Source organism: Gadus chalcogrammus, chromosome 23 (assembly GCF_026213295.1).
Source record: "Gadus chalcogrammus isolate NIFS_2021 chromosome 23, NIFS_Gcha_1.0, whole genome shotgun sequence".
NCBI classification, from domain to species: Eukaryota; Metazoa; Chordata; class Actinopteri; order Gadiformes; family Gadidae; genus Gadus; species Gadus chalcogrammus.
The window spans coordinates 5134291-5149576 of record NC_079434.1 but is presented as its reverse complement, the minus strand read 5'-3'; the positions used below and the strand labels follow the sequence as shown (position 1 = coordinate 5149576).

The window sequence follows — 15286 nt, the reverse complement described above, 5'->3', positions numbered from 1 at the left end:
ATAATTCATGTACCTCTGTTTTAAGGCAGTAGGTGTCCCAAACCGTAAGCCAGATGGCAACAGCATGTATCCTGTGTACAGAGGATGCCTTGTATCTTGATAGAGTTTTATGGCTTTGCTAAAAACCTGCTTGTTAAAATACTCAGCAAGGCTACCAAACTACCCACTATCTTACTGGCCACATTCACAATCTTACACCGGGAATTCTTGTCCTTGATAGTAATGTTTCATACCAGCAGATAATAGATTATGCAAGGACAGACTTTTATATTCTCTGTAAACAGTGTCATTAGTGTTTTACTTTGCAAGGTTCCTGAGAGCAGAGAGCCTCTGCTGTCCTCTCTTGCACACAGAAGTGGTGTTCAAGTCAAACTTGAGCTGGTTATCAATCAAGGTGCCTAGATACTTGTAACATAATACCATCAACATCCTGCCCCTTGATTACACTAAGTTCTGGAACTTGTGATGATGGCTGAGGCAGTCGTTGGTGTATACGACGTACAACAGGGGGGAGAGAACACATCCCTGAGTTGAGCTTGCGGACGATGTTAGGGCATTGGATATCCCATTAATTATTCACCGTCATCCTTTGAACCCTCTGAGTTAGGAAATCAAGTAACCAACCAGCCAGGCTACGATCAAGGCTGAAGTTGCTCAGTAATTTCTCAGTCAGCAAGGGAGGTTTGATGGTATTAAATGCTGAGAAGAAATCAACAAAGAGCAACCTCGCATGATTCCCACTCTTCTCCAGATGTTAGTACAGAAGGTGGCGGTGTAACCGGTGTGAAATTCAACGTTTCTACATTGCCAAACATGCTCGTCTCATGCCCGCCTTTTTCCGTAATATGCCGACTTTAAGTCGCACCCCAATATTCTCCCTCAAACCCTACACATATTGGGGTTTTCATTTTCTTGTAAATGCGATTAGACCTCATCGCGGTTCCAGGGGCGCAACTTGGGTAGAGGTGTTGCTGCGGTGTCTACAACTGAGACAACGCACTGACATCATCATGAGTAGTGCTACTCTAACTGGAGAGACAGGAGCTGCTGAACATAATAGGAGAGAAGGTGATGCAGTCGCATTTAACAAAGACGGTGAAAGATCTATGAAAGTAGCAGAGAAACTTTTATTATGAGGCTTTCGTCGGGATAACAAACATTTCAAAATACGTTGCCGTTTTTGCACTTAATAGTATATCGCGTTAGTAGCCTACACTCAGATGTAGTCTCATTCTTCCATGTGAGTGGCTTGAATAAAAATAGGCTGCAAATTATTATAGAGGTCTACTCGCTGTGCGTAGTCCCGCCTACTCAACGAACCAAAGAAGCCGGTTCCTCGACGAAGGCGGAATATACCCCCTTGGTTTTACAAAGGCAAGACAGTGAAAAAAATATACACTTGCATATATCATTCGTGTCGAGAGCAGCGAAGAGCTGTAGTTCACAAAGCGGCCTCACAGAAAACCTAACATTATCAAACTTCTTCGTAATTTTGTTTTTTTTGTTTTCTTTGCATGAAAATTTATTTAAAGCAGCAAACACCATATGTGTAATCCAGGGCATCTAAAGACTGGGACCACAAGTGCTTATAAAAGTCGTATGATTTCACAATAAACATATTTATTATGTTATTATTAACACTTATAGATAGTCTTGACACCAATCAATTTTAATAAGCATATAACAAGTGTCTTTTTAGCCTTTAACAAAGGCTTATTACAAGGACCTGAATATAAAGCATTACCGTCAGTTATGTGTTTTATTTACTGATAGGAGCAGGCAGGAGGCAGGCAGGATCTGTTGTCGGGGGCGGAAGGCAGAGTCCATCACCGGGACAGAGACAGAGCAGGCAGGTCGGGGACAGGCAGGGTCAATAACGGGGATTCATTTTGGAAAAAGCTGGAGAGACTAGTACTAAAGACATAGGACAATCTGGCACTGAGTGAACTGAGAGAGGATTCTACATACCGGGTTGGTTAGTGATCAGAGGCAGCTGAGCGCAAACAGGTGAGGAGAGTTGGGCTGATGAGTGGAGAGTGGCAGGCAGGCAGGTGAGGAGAAGGAGGGGCCGGTGGAAAAACAATGGGAGCTAACGTGAAATGAGATGACTGAGTGGAGTGAATGAGATGACTGAGATACAAGATCATGACAGATGTGGTGTGTGCCACGTGCATTTGCTAGCACAATATACAATATTAATACATTACTTAAATTAATATTATTTGGTGCTATGGTTAAAATTGACAAAATTATGATTCAAAGTTACATACAAAAAAATAACAAATAAAAGGTGGTATCTTAAGGAAAAGCACCAGAATCTTAATTTATTCTCCAAAACTGGAGTTTCGGGTCCAGTTTTGAAATAATTCTTTAACTAAGGGTAGATTGATGGACCTTTGAATCCTGACCCCTCACATCTCAGCGAAAAATATCAACAAAGCATCAGAGAGGTGGGATCATACTGTCAGAAAAAGTACAAAAGTAAAAGGAATGACATCATTATTTAATCTTTCATCTTTAAGTAAGTTGTTCATCATTAAGTAAAAGGTGTGCGTTGACACTTGTCTAGTCCGAGAATTTATATTCAGCTGGCTCAAGTGGAGCTTTGGAGTTGTTATTCTAAGATACAGATAGTGGCAATCAGGTCACATAGCTTACTATTGAAAAATTATCTTTTTATTATTATTACTATAATGGCTCATGCACGCTGCTGTAGGAAGGTCAATTTACCTCACAGCAGACCTATAAGCACCACATCCAGGACAATCCCTTCAGCACTCAGTGGAAAGTGGGTATGTGGATGAGCTTTTACAAACTTGCTGCTGGACTTGCAAAGCTTTGCAACTTTTTTTCTTCATAATCTGCTTCCAGCAGGCCATTAATCATTCACACACAGAAAGGGCTTCGTCTGGTATCATTATGAACAGGTTTGAACTAATCCTCGAGGAAATTGGGGGATTTGGATTCTTCCAGAAACGAATGACGGTGTTACTGCTTATTTTGAACATTTCTATTGGTGTGGAGACCTTTCTTTCAGTTTTTACTGGACAGAACTTCCCACACCACTGCAACACCAATTGGATATTTGCCATTAGCCCTAACTTGACATACGAAAAGCAACTCAACCTTACCATCCCCACTAGAGAAGATGGGGAGTATGACAGCTGCACGATGTTCACACCTGTGGATTTGGATTTAGAAACGATTGAAGCATACGGGATTAATAGTACCACAAATTGCCTCGAAGGATGGGTTTACAAAATGCCTGAAAGCACTTCCAGTTATATGAAAGAGGTAAGCGACTGAATTCTAAATTTGCTTTTTAGTCCACAAATGTTGTTTGAATCTCAAAAATTACTCATCAAATGCCATTGATAATATATAACATTACCGTAATTTTTAATCATTGTTTATTAAAAGGTACACTATCTAAGATTCAACCACAAGATGCCTTACCTATAATAACTATGGAGATTCAGAAAGTGATAGTATCCAAGTTGAAATCATTGTCATTATTTTCACAATTTAAACCTTATTGTATTTGGTACTTCATTTGTTCTTTCTTAGTTTGTTGATGTTACTAATGTGTAATTTTTTTGTACAAACAATCTTCTTTGATACAACATATAACTTTGCAAGGCAGCTTGAACAGCGAGATTGCAAGCCTACAAGAATCTCTCTTGCCAGGCTTCAATTTATGTGTTTGTGTCCAAACCACCAGTGGTTTGGAGCAATTAGTGCCCTTAAAAGAACTTAGTGATCCACCTAATATGTGATGGACAATGAAAGACGGATGGTTCATCAAATGCCTAGTTTGAATACATTAAAAGTTAAACGTTGAAAGAGAGCTTGATAGTTGGAGGAGGGCAGTTAAGTGCATCAATGTACATTCAATTTGTCTCCCCTGCGCGCCGATACAATGTAATTGTATTCTTCTATGTTCCCCTTGGTCAGTTTAATCTAGTGTGTGACGACAGCGGTTTAAACGAGGCAACCCAGTCCATTTACATGGGAGGACTTCTGCTTGGAGGGCTGGTATTTGGAGCAATGGCTGACAGGTATTAAGACTGCTTGTGGGTCTTGCTTCTCACATCATGAATAATAAAAATAAGTATATACTATGCAAATATTTCCAAATGTATGTTTTGAAAATACGTGGTAAATTAAGAATGTTATGTAAAAAGTATCCATTGGAATAGCATAATTTCATCATCATGTTTTGAGTGAATGAATCCATTGTTCTTCTGATTTTTGCAGGTTTGGCCGCCGGTATGTTGCCCTGCTCAGTTTGTTTCTCCAGCTCTTGTTTGGTGTTGCCTCGGCTTTCTCACCAAACATCTATGTTTACATTGCACTTCGATTTGTCCTTGGTGCCGCAGTTTCTGGTGTTTGGATTAATTCTTATGTCATAGGTAAGTAGACGACCTGTCCTTATTTTGTTCTAATCAGGTCAATTCAGTTAACTGTCACCGGGAAGATATTGCGTTAATTATGTATTATTACTTCCTTAATACTGATTAATACATCAATCATTTGGTGAATTATTTTAGAATTCATTGGCATATAGACAAAAGATTGCTATTTTGTTCTCATTGTTCCCTTATTTACTTTTATATCATATGCCAGGGATAGATCCTTCATTGAAATGACACTGTTGTGTTTTTGCTTTAAAGGGGTGGAGTGGACCTGTACCTCAAAACGGGGTTTTGTCACTATCTCTTCACTTTCCTTTTTTTCTGTTGGACTGATGATGATGTCAGGCGTTGCCTATTTTATCCGTGATTGGAGGATTCTACACCTGGTGTTTTCAACCCCTCTGATCCTGTTACTTCTAGCCGGATACTGGTCTGTGAACCCTTCTATTCTACAGTGTAACCCTGAGCCTCTTACTTCCTACTATCTTCATTATCACAGTAGCATATGTTATCAGGTATTTTTGATAAGTAATTTCCATTTGACTTGGATAATTTACCACAACAGAAGGCAGTCTCATAAAAGTACAGGAACCTTATGAGTATTTTCAACCTTTAGCTTTTTAGTTTAATTTAATTATGAAAAATGCACCATGAGATTTCTAAAGCTTATAAATCTGCAATTTTCTGAGACCCCAAGTGGGGTCCAGTCCTAAAATGTTTGGAAGAAATTCTGTACTTCAGTGATTTTGTCAGTTTAGTTATGTTTGATCTGTATGACCTTCCAGGCTCATGCCTGAATCAGCCCGCTGGCTTTTGACCCAGGGCAGGGTGAAGGAGGCGCAAAAGGAGGTCCTGAGGGCAGCCAGGGTGAACGGAAGAACAATCTCTGAGGCCATGCTCAGCCAGGTGAGCGACCTATGCCCCACTTTTACCTCCTTCAATAGGAATCACATCCACAATCAATAAGTATTCTTGGCAGACACAAAAAGACAACCTTGATATTTCCTTGTTTAGTTGGAAGCTGACTTGGAGACTAAGAACGTGTCAAAAAGCACAGGCATGTTTGACATTTTTAGGGTGTCATATATAAGTAAACGTGTTCTCGTCATGAGTTTTATCTGGTGAGTATGACTCAGATACATATGTTGAAACACTATTAATCAATAATCATGACAATAAATATTTGCACTCCAGCAAAATGTATATGTAATCAATATTTCCGTCAATATAACTTTTACCATGTGTCTTCACTTTTGTTTCTAGGTTTGGAGCAAGTCTGGTGTACTATGGAATCAGCCTCAATGTTGGCAGTTTTGGCGTGGATATCTACCTCACTCAGTTCATCTTTGGCCTTGTAGACATTCCTGCATGCATCGGCAGTGCTGTACTCATTGAGTACTTTGGGAGGAGAAAATGTCAAGTCGCGACTCTGTTTTTTACGGGCAGTGCTTGCCTTGTGATGGTTGCGATTCCAAATGGTAGCTACTGGCCAAACCTTCTGCAGCCTATCATCAGCTGAATGCATATTTATATAGCATATGTAATGATTCATTTTGACCACCAGACTTTTCTGCGGCTACGACAGTCGTCGCTGCACTTGGGAAGTTTGGAGCCACCGCTGCCTATTCCGTCATCTATGTTTACACTGCAGAAATATACCCGACTACTGTAAGGTAAGACATAACAAAAATACATTCAATAATTTAAAGAGTAATGCAGATAGATATAGCTATAGAGAGGAAATGAGAATGTATGTGTGCTGGCTATTGTAGAGCAACTTCTTGGTTGTAAAAAAAAGGTATTGTCGATTTCTGTTGATTGTGTAGTGGGCTTGTGAAAGTGTTTACTTCCCTTAAAATCAATGTCCCACTCAGAATAGTTAAGTGTTAATAAAAAAAAGTGTCCTTTATAATTTGTATTCATGTTTTTCCTTGTTCTCTATTGTTCCTGGCAGGCAGAGTGGGGTTGGTATAAATCTCATGTGTGGTCGTATTGGGGCCATCCTAGCTCCTCTCATCAGACTACTACAGGTCTACCACCCTGCCATCCCTATGGTGTTGTATGGCACCCTTCCCTTAATAGGCGGGTTGCTCTGCTTTCTGCTGCCCGAGACCCTCAATGTGGAACTCCAGGACCACACAGAACAGAGGTCAGTACATACGGTGGTTTCACAACAACGTACATGGAGTGAGCATGCGGTTCTGGGTTTCAACCCCAATGTCTGCAGCAGTCTACCTTTAGGCATAAGCCTTAAGCAAGATAGACTAAATACTAAAATAATAAGTAAAGTGTTGGTTGGTGAAAAATACCTACTTTTATTGAAAAACCAAAAACTAATATGACCTTATAATTTTTCATTTCTGTTATTTTTTAGAAAACAACCGGATGGGAGTTCTGATACTGAATTCCCTTGCAAGCAAGTTAAATCAACGGAAATAAATGATTCATAACAAAAAACATGATCATTTTCATTGCTCAGCAACAGAAAATCGAAATTAATAAATTATCTTGCCACTTTGCCATTCATTGAAGTCACAAAAGAGTTAATGATTTTATTGAATATGAAAACTTAAATCTGCAAGATTATTTAGACATACTTTACAAATATATAGTTGCTAGGATTAAATAAACTGGTTCTTCTCTGGATGGTTTCAAATAGGCACAGTTTGAGAAGAAACATTGCACATTATCACATTTAAACATTCATACAACAAACGCAGCCATCAAAACGAATGTACACACTGAAGTAAAATCATTGATACGTTTCTGCAAGGGAGTTGACCAGTCGACCAAAACCTTATCAACTGTAGTGATCTTTACAGTAGGCTCCAACAGTTGAATCAATCCATGTTATCATGGTAACGATCATGTTAGCCTTTTTAAAATGAAAAATAAATGTCTTGTATACCACAGCCCTACAATAAAGTACAATTTGTTTGATGCGTTGACTCACACAGTTTAGATCATTATTACTGTGACACAACTTTTAAATCACGTGTTACGCCTCAGATTCATCGACAGTAGTCTTCAGAAGCCATTGGGTCTTGTGTTGAGTGTGACCGAAGCCCTCATCGTAATTTCCTTTTCTTTTAAACAACTGCTGGTAGTGAAATATGCAGTAGTAGCTGCCATGCAGTGGGGTGTAACTTTGGATGCTACAATAGGACACAGGTTGTCAGTAACCTGTAGTTTAATATCTTCATTATCCGGTTGACCTGAACAGTCTAATCTGAGATAAACTGATTTAGCTGTGTTCACTGATTTCTCAGTTTGTTCCAAAACCGTAAGCCATGGTACATTTGAATAATTTGAATTAATTATATGTAGAAAATAATTTATAATTATTAATTAATTTCAAATAAAGATAAATCTGTCGATTTTATGGATTAAGAGTTGACTCAATATGATTTAATTAATTAATGAAACAGAGTAAAAATGTTGAATTGGTCTAGATAACAGTTTGATTTTTGAGTATTGTACCCATTACCTCACCTTAGTGTCTTCTTGCAATGCTTACAACAGAAACACATTTTGTGAAAAATGTGTATGTCTGCCACAATTTTCTCCATTGGATAAACTGGTTTCAAGCAAACTGAACACATTTCTTGACTAGATGGTTGAAACTGTTGAGGGATAAAAAAAGCATGCGTGATATGAAAAAGATTACCTATGACCCATCTAACAACAATAAAGAGTAAAACCACTTTCATTTAGAATCTGGTCCAAAAACATAAATTCCAAAAACAAGTTAATCTATCTTTGAAATTAAACAAATGAACATGTCAATCAATAAAGAAACAAACTTATGAATTCCTAAAGGAAATCAACACAACCTACTGTATGACTGAGGGAAAGAAAATATGTTGATAGTCTTTTATTGATTTGGGAATAGATACATACTATGTTTTTCTAGTCTTTAAGATCAATTTAACCTCTAATGGGAATAAAGCATTTTGGATATCTGGTGACCTGACACATTATTTGTTAATTTTATACGTTTATCATCTTTAAAAAACAAGGTCTACTGTTGATGCAAATCCGGATTTCGGGATATGTGGTCAATCACGCTGATCTTATGTTGTGGTGCAAAGGGGCTATTTGATGGATTGTTATACGAAAAATAAGATGCCCGATTGCTTACTCTAAGGTTAACCCTGTTTTGTATTGAGTTGGTCCGTCACATTTTAGGCTTGTGTTTTTCCGGATTTCTCCTCGGCTTTCGGGCTGGGTTGACCGGTGGGGTACTTCATGATCACCATTGATTGCATTCGTGGCTCATCGTTTTTTCTCATGGCAGCCTCAATAGAGACGAAAGCAGGTGAAAATGGAGGATTAGCTCTCTGTTCTCCTCAGACTATGTCTGCTGCTAATTTCCTTATGTTGCCAGTTTTGTAGAACCATGCACTTTCCTCAAAGACTCTTTGAACAGGCCTGATAAACCTGCAATGTCAGAGTCTGATTTCAAAGTTGAAACAGAATACAGAGCTTTCTTTATGGCATCCTCAATGTCTAGAAGACGGGCCAAGGTCTGTTCCTTCAGATTCTTGACCTCCTCACTTGTTCTTTCCAGATCTCCAAAAACATGGGCCCTTTGTGACATGCTTTCAGCATCAGGCTTAATTGATAATGACCTCTCCACTGGCTGTTCTACCTTTGCTGGCTTTTCCTTCTTGTGTTGAGCTCCTTCTCCCCAGGCTGGCACCTTCTCAAATATCCCCCTGAGGGCCCTAACGTCCACATTGCTAGTGTCCTGCTCCATTTCTTCTACCGTATTTAGCATTTCCTGCAGTTCTTCTTGTTTTCGCATATGATCAAATATCTCCGTGGCTGCAGTGATGTTTCCTCTGACAATCTCATCCATGTGAACGGACAGCCTCAGGCGCCTTGCCTCTTCTGTCTCCATTTTCACTTTCTTTTCCCGCATCATAACTTGGTTATTTGACTTACTGCATGACGGATGTGTAAATTGTTGCTTGGGCGTCACATTATCACTAGATGTCTGTTGCAATGTTGTGCCTTTGTTTTGGTTTGCTTTCAATCTCTTTGGCTTGGTAGGGGCAGTTTTCAAGGAAACCTTAATTGCGTGGTCGAATTTCTTAAGAGACTTTTGGAAATCAATTTTCGCCTCATCTACTTCCCCATCAGTAATTTCAACTGGTTTTTTGGTTTGCAATTTCTGACCTATACTAACTTCAACAACTTTCTCAGATACTTCAGGTTTTTCAGAATCAGAAGCACTTGAAATTAAATCTTTGGCTTTCCCAGACAAACCCCTCCCGGGCACATCTCTACTTGGTATAGATACCCCGAGACATTGCTCTTCCCTACAATGTATTTTCATCTCAGCTACCACAGTACTGTTTTCTATATCATCCCTATCATCCCCTTTCAACCATAAATGCTCAGGTTTAGGTGGAATGGCTGGTTTAGGACAAACCTTATTGTTTTTTGAGGTGCTATGTTCTGGGTCGTTGGCAGTTTTATCTGGGCAGGCTAATTTAGTATATAGTCCACCCACGTCTTCAGTGGCCAGTTTGACCACTGCTACAGGACTTAATGTGTCACATGGTTCTGGTTTTGATTCTGTTGAGCTGAATTGTATTTCTGTGGCCATCTTAGAAGATGCATCTTCCACATTTTTCATGCGTTTCTTTTTTGATTTGCTTGATGTTTTGTATATCATGGCTGCTCTGAAATCACCTCTGCTAACATTAACACTTGACCTTGCTAAGGAATCTAAGGCTGCTTGAAGACCACCAACCATTTCACTTTCTTCTTCCTGACTTTTTGTTGCGGAACTCGGTGCTGACATAGTCACAGCTTCTAAGTCATCTATCTGGAGAGCTCCAGTATCAGTAGAATGCATTTCTTTGGACTGAAAGTCTGCAGGCCTCATATGTTTGGTTTCCCCTTCTGAGTCAAGTTTTGTGGCAATGCTGGATTTGGATGTAGATGGTTCTCTTTCACAGGACATCTTATCATCTTGCATATTCTTTTGAGAGATTCCTGGTTGTATTTCTACAGTCTTAAGATCAGATTGTACTCTATAAGTTATCTGTGGCTTTGGGTTTTCTTGTTTTAACGCTTCTTTCTCTAGTGTTGCACGATGAAGGGCCTTAGCGTCAAGTGTAACTTGTCGAAGACTTTGGATTGCAGCTTGAAGGATGGATATTTCATCTTCGTAATCTACATCCTCAATTAACTCAGCTTGAAGGATCACGTCCTCCCTCTGTGCATTGGCACACAGAGTTAACCCTCTTGGTGCTGTCCTGAACTCACATATCTTCGGTTGCTCTTGAGGGCTAGACTCACTCAAGGTGTTTGGCATCTGACCTGAGGTGGTCCCGTTGTCACATATGTCAAAAGATGTCCTTCCTTCATCAATGATGTCTTTACACATGTTTGAGTAGTCAGCATCATCAAGGGGCAGTTGTTGCAATTGGACACAGCTTTCATTTGCAAACAACCTGTTTGGCTGTGCTTTTTTTTCTACTGCAGCCTGCTCTATACCCCCTACATCCCATTGATGCTCTCCTATTTTACCATCAGTCTCCATGTAGACTCCAGATAGTTCTTGCTCTCGGGGCTCTGCCTTAAGTGTTTTCAAATACTCGTAATCACCCTTCTCAATGCAGTTCCTAAATAGCATCACGTTTCCTTTCATCGGCACATCAGGTCTGAATGATTCTGTGACAACTCGATCCTCATTTGATGCCAAGAGACAGCTTATGGTTGATTTCACGTCTCCTTTTATAATATAATGGATGTTTTTTAAATCCTCAACCATTGTAGGTTCTACTCTGTTTGTCATTGTAGAATGGCCTTGTGGAGGGCAATAACTTTTCACATCTCCATCTGCATAATTATTGAGGGAATAGACAGTGACGTCAGAATATCCATCCTCATCCTCTTGAATAATCACTCCCTTACTGAAAGAGTTGTCCTGGATAAGCATATCCTCTATAAGCTGTACCACATTGACTGTTCTCAACTCAACATCTTGGTAGGGGTTGAACTGATGCTGGTAGACAGGGGAATCCACAACGGTCGACCCAACATTTCCTTGTTTATCTTCCTTCAGATACATAACTTGAGTCTTCAGCTTTGCCCTCGGCAGCAGCTGCACAATGAAGTTCTGAGCACCACCTTCGGCCAAATCATCTGAGGTCACCTTTGGCCCGGTTGGGGAGAGAAGATATTTAGCCTTTTTAGCTAGCATAGTCTCGTTCACTTCAATGATGTACCCATGTGAATGTATTGCTCTAAAATGATTGAGGGAATTTAGTGTTTCATTAATTCTCTCCACTGTTGTTTCAATTTCTTCCTTGTTTTGGTGCTGGATCTTATCAAATGGCATTGAATTAAAGAGATGGGCTCTGTTTTTAACATTGGCTCTAGGTGAGTTCTCAGTTGCTCTGCTGGCTTCAGTTAGGTCACCGTTGAGTGAGGTGTTGTTTTGAGGGTTGGCCTTCTGGTATGGTTCTCGCTCCATGTTTGTTGTTATAAAAGGGTTGTTTTGAAAAAGACTTTCACTTGTATGGACTTCTATAAAAGTTGGCAGACATTGTGAAGTATTGAGGCTTGTGCACTGTTTCTCATAAGGGGCTTGCATTCCTTTGTCATGATTCCGTTTTTCTGAGAACTCACTGCTTTGGATTTTGCCTTTATTCTCTTGTGTGCTATTCTTTAACTTCTGGTCTTGCACCATTCCAGTTGTGTCCTTCAATTTACCTTTTAACTTTTTTGGACTTGACCATGAGGTCTCCACTGACTGCCTCTCAAACATCCTCCTGGTGGACTGAACATCTACTTTAACCATCTGTTCCTCGCCCTCTGATTGGAGATCAGGATCTCTGGGTCCTTCAGGGCCCGCCATTGTGACCTTGGTGCCATCTTCTTGAAGCTGCAACCTTGGCCGATCAAACAGGGCAGATGTTCTCATGACCTCTCCTCTTTCAGCTGGTTCCTCTTCTGCAGGCTGATTGGGGGCGTTGTTGCCCTGGGGGTTGCTCACTGCACAGTTTTCAAACATCTGCCTTCTAGAGATGACCTCTCCCTCATATCCCTTTTCACCAGCTGTCTCTAAATCGAGAAACTCAGCCAGTTCCTCGTCCATCACCCCGTCCAGAGTCTTCAGCTCTGGGTGAGTGTGTTTGAGAAGTCTCCTCAGCTCACATTTCTGCCGCTTCTGTTGCAACATTACTTTGGCGGGATGCGATGGCATGTTAGGTGTTTGGACGTGCCCCCGAGAGATATCTCCTCCACCCCCTCTTGGGCCAAGGCCATCCAAACGTGGTGGCACCAGAGTGTCTTTTGCTCTTTGACAGTCCTCGGCCATCTTGACTGAACAGTAAAGCAGAAGAGTCAGTTTCCCATGTGTGTCATCCTTGAGATCAACCTGTCCACCATGCGAGGGATCTGGAGTCAAGTTTATACGTTACCATGCCAAGTGCCGGGATTAGAAAACCAACACATGCCCAGTATGCTCAGTATGACAATTGAGTATATATAATACCAGTGTTGAAACTTACCAATATCTTCTCACATGCATTGCCATGTTATTGTAATGTTATCGCGTAGTCCTGAAAACTACTTCTATGAAGTGCTCACCATATTTTACCATGCAGTATTTTTTTGTGTCTAATTTTGCTTACCTTAATTGGTTTAGTTCGCTTTGCACTTTCCGACTTATCTTTTGCCTGTAAGAAATTCATAAATGTTCTCGTATCACATATGGTCATCATACTCATCTATCTGAAGAATTATTTTTTAACAGAAAACCATCAGAAATCTCATAATGCTGAAGTTAATTTATGATTATCCTCGTATGATGATTAACTGCAATGCAGGAATGTGGCACTTATGCAGCATAAATGTGTGTGTAGTATGAGAATTATTTGGAAATATTCATTAACTGGACTACACAACCTGTAATACATGAGGCATTGAGCCAAAAATAACTTGATTGCAAGATGATTTTAAGATGCATGTCGTTAATAAGCATTTTGCTCAGGGTTATCTGCAATGCAAACCCAGATCCTATTAACCGGGAATCAACCAGCACCACCACTAGAATATTCCGTCCTATCCCTCCATCTGACATCTTACAATTGATCCGACTACAAATCCCAACTTACAAGTTGTGTATTGTTGTTTCGTTGTTCGGTAGCTCTCGTCTGGGACAGGTAAAGAGCAGATATGGCCTTCACAGAAATGGGTAGCGTCTCCCTGGTCGGGCTAAAGGACCTCTTCTTATCATCTGTGGAACATCCGAAAATGTATGTTAAGGACATGAATCATCTTAGACTTTACACCAATTTTGCATGTTTCAAAGTGTAGGCCTACTATTTGAACAGTGGCATTACCTTTGAGGAAAGCATTAACTCTAACTACGGCAATTAGACAAAAATTGCATCATGAATTCTGCCTGGACAGTAAAGATCACTCCATCATTTGTTTCCATCTTTGAAGGGTCTAGATTAATCTGTCTGTAAAAAGATCCAGGGCACCTCACATCAAACCCCTACAGGCAGCTGCTTCATGTTGACATCAGAGAGGGGGTGTTTTCTGTGATGGTCATGGTCATGTGACTGAGTGAGGATTGTCTTGCGAAAAAATTGTTGGTGAAATAACTCACATCCAGCTGAGCAAAACCATCATCATCAGGGACAGACTAATGGGCTTAAGTGAATCAATTCGGTTCCCCAATTCACTTTGAATTCCCATAAGCCGACAGGCAGTAGCAAACAGGAGTTGGTACAGATTCTATGTCAATAGTCATTCTTGTTTACCTCGGCCATTGATTCTTAACAGCTGTCACATGGGTCAGAAGTTATAAATGTTCGCCACTTGTGGAGTAGGCAGGGAGACACCCGACTCTTTTGACACTCAGGCTGCACATAAACACACACATACCCCTACACACACACGCACACAAACATACACACGGACACACAAACACCCTTGCTATGTTGTAGTCGAAAGATAACTGCCTTTCATCCTTTTCTAATAAACATAATGTACAAAATGAAACCCATGACTTATGAAATCAAAAAACAAACTAGTTGCAGTCAGATGGAATATATAGGTACAAGTTATATAAATATATATATCTATATATATACTGTATATATCTATATATATATATATATATGTATATCACACTTATTTATAAAGGGCAAAATACTGATATTTACAGACTTTTTGGATTAACAATATTGATTTCCTCTCAAGCTAACTTTTAGCACAATACATGACAAATTTAAAGCATAGCAGTCCTATATATTTTCATCTAATTAGCACTGTAAATCTTCAAGGAAATACAAAGCTGTACAGAAATACATGTTAATGTCAAAACCACACATCCCCATTGTGTGCGTTCTGGGAACCAACCGGAATCCTGAGTACTCACAGAGTTTAGCGCCTTTCCAATCCCTGTCTTCTCCCCTTGCTTCAACCCCTCGCGCAAAAGTATCCGCTTATGAGTATATGTTGTCCATTTAATTCAGTTTCGAAAGGGTCTCTGATGAACCTTTAGGTATGCTGCTACCCTGTCACGCTATAGAGTGCTCTGGTGTAGCCCATCTCTCTCTTGTGAAGCCTCTGCCTGCTAGTCATGTCTGATAAAGAGACAGCTGACCCTGATATAGTCCCCTGCACCGCACTCTCTGCAGCAAGAAGTGAGTGACCTGGCTATTTGTGTCATGGACCCGGGAACGGCCCAGCGGGCCACCAGCAGGCGGTGTCAATCACGGTGCACCACCCACACGGTGACATGGCAGTTCTTAAGCTCTTCCTTTTTACTGCTTACCAATCGGAGTCATTTGTTGTTGATGAAAAGAAAACAATAATGGTAGGTTATGAAAATTGTG

At 40.2% G+C, this 15286-nt stretch overlaps 2 protein-coding genes across 2 annotated transcripts; one reads left to right on the top strand and one right to left on the bottom strand.

Moving 5' to 3' along the window:
• Positions 1–1678: 1678 nt before the first annotated feature.
• LOC130377188 (xin actin-binding repeat-containing protein 1-like) lies at positions 1679–15103 on the bottom strand. Its single transcript, XM_056584209.1, has 4 exons — positions 14827–15103; positions 13553–13674; positions 13070–13114; positions 1679–12758 (listed from the first exon to the last, which is right to left on the bottom strand). Exon 4 carries the CDS (start codon positions 12751–12753, stop codon positions 8791–8793), a length of 3963 nt encoding a protein of 1320 aa, XP_056440184.1. The 5' UTR covers positions 12754–12758; positions 13070–13114; positions 13553–13674; positions 14827–15103; the 3' UTR covers positions 1679–8790.
• LOC130377608 (solute carrier family 22 member 13-like) lies at positions 2920–7702 on the top strand. The gene is made up of 11 exons (XM_056584759.1): positions 2920–3294; positions 3955–4058; positions 4258–4412; positions 4674–4845; positions 5201–5321; positions 5430–5536; positions 5679–5893; positions 5980–6088; positions 6370–6564; positions 7425–7488; positions 7685–7702. The coding sequence occupies exons 1-11, from the start codon at positions 2920–2922 to the stop codon at positions 7700–7702; spliced, it is 1635 nt and encodes a 544-aa protein (XP_056440734.1).
• Positions 15104–15286: the final 183 nt, after the last annotated feature.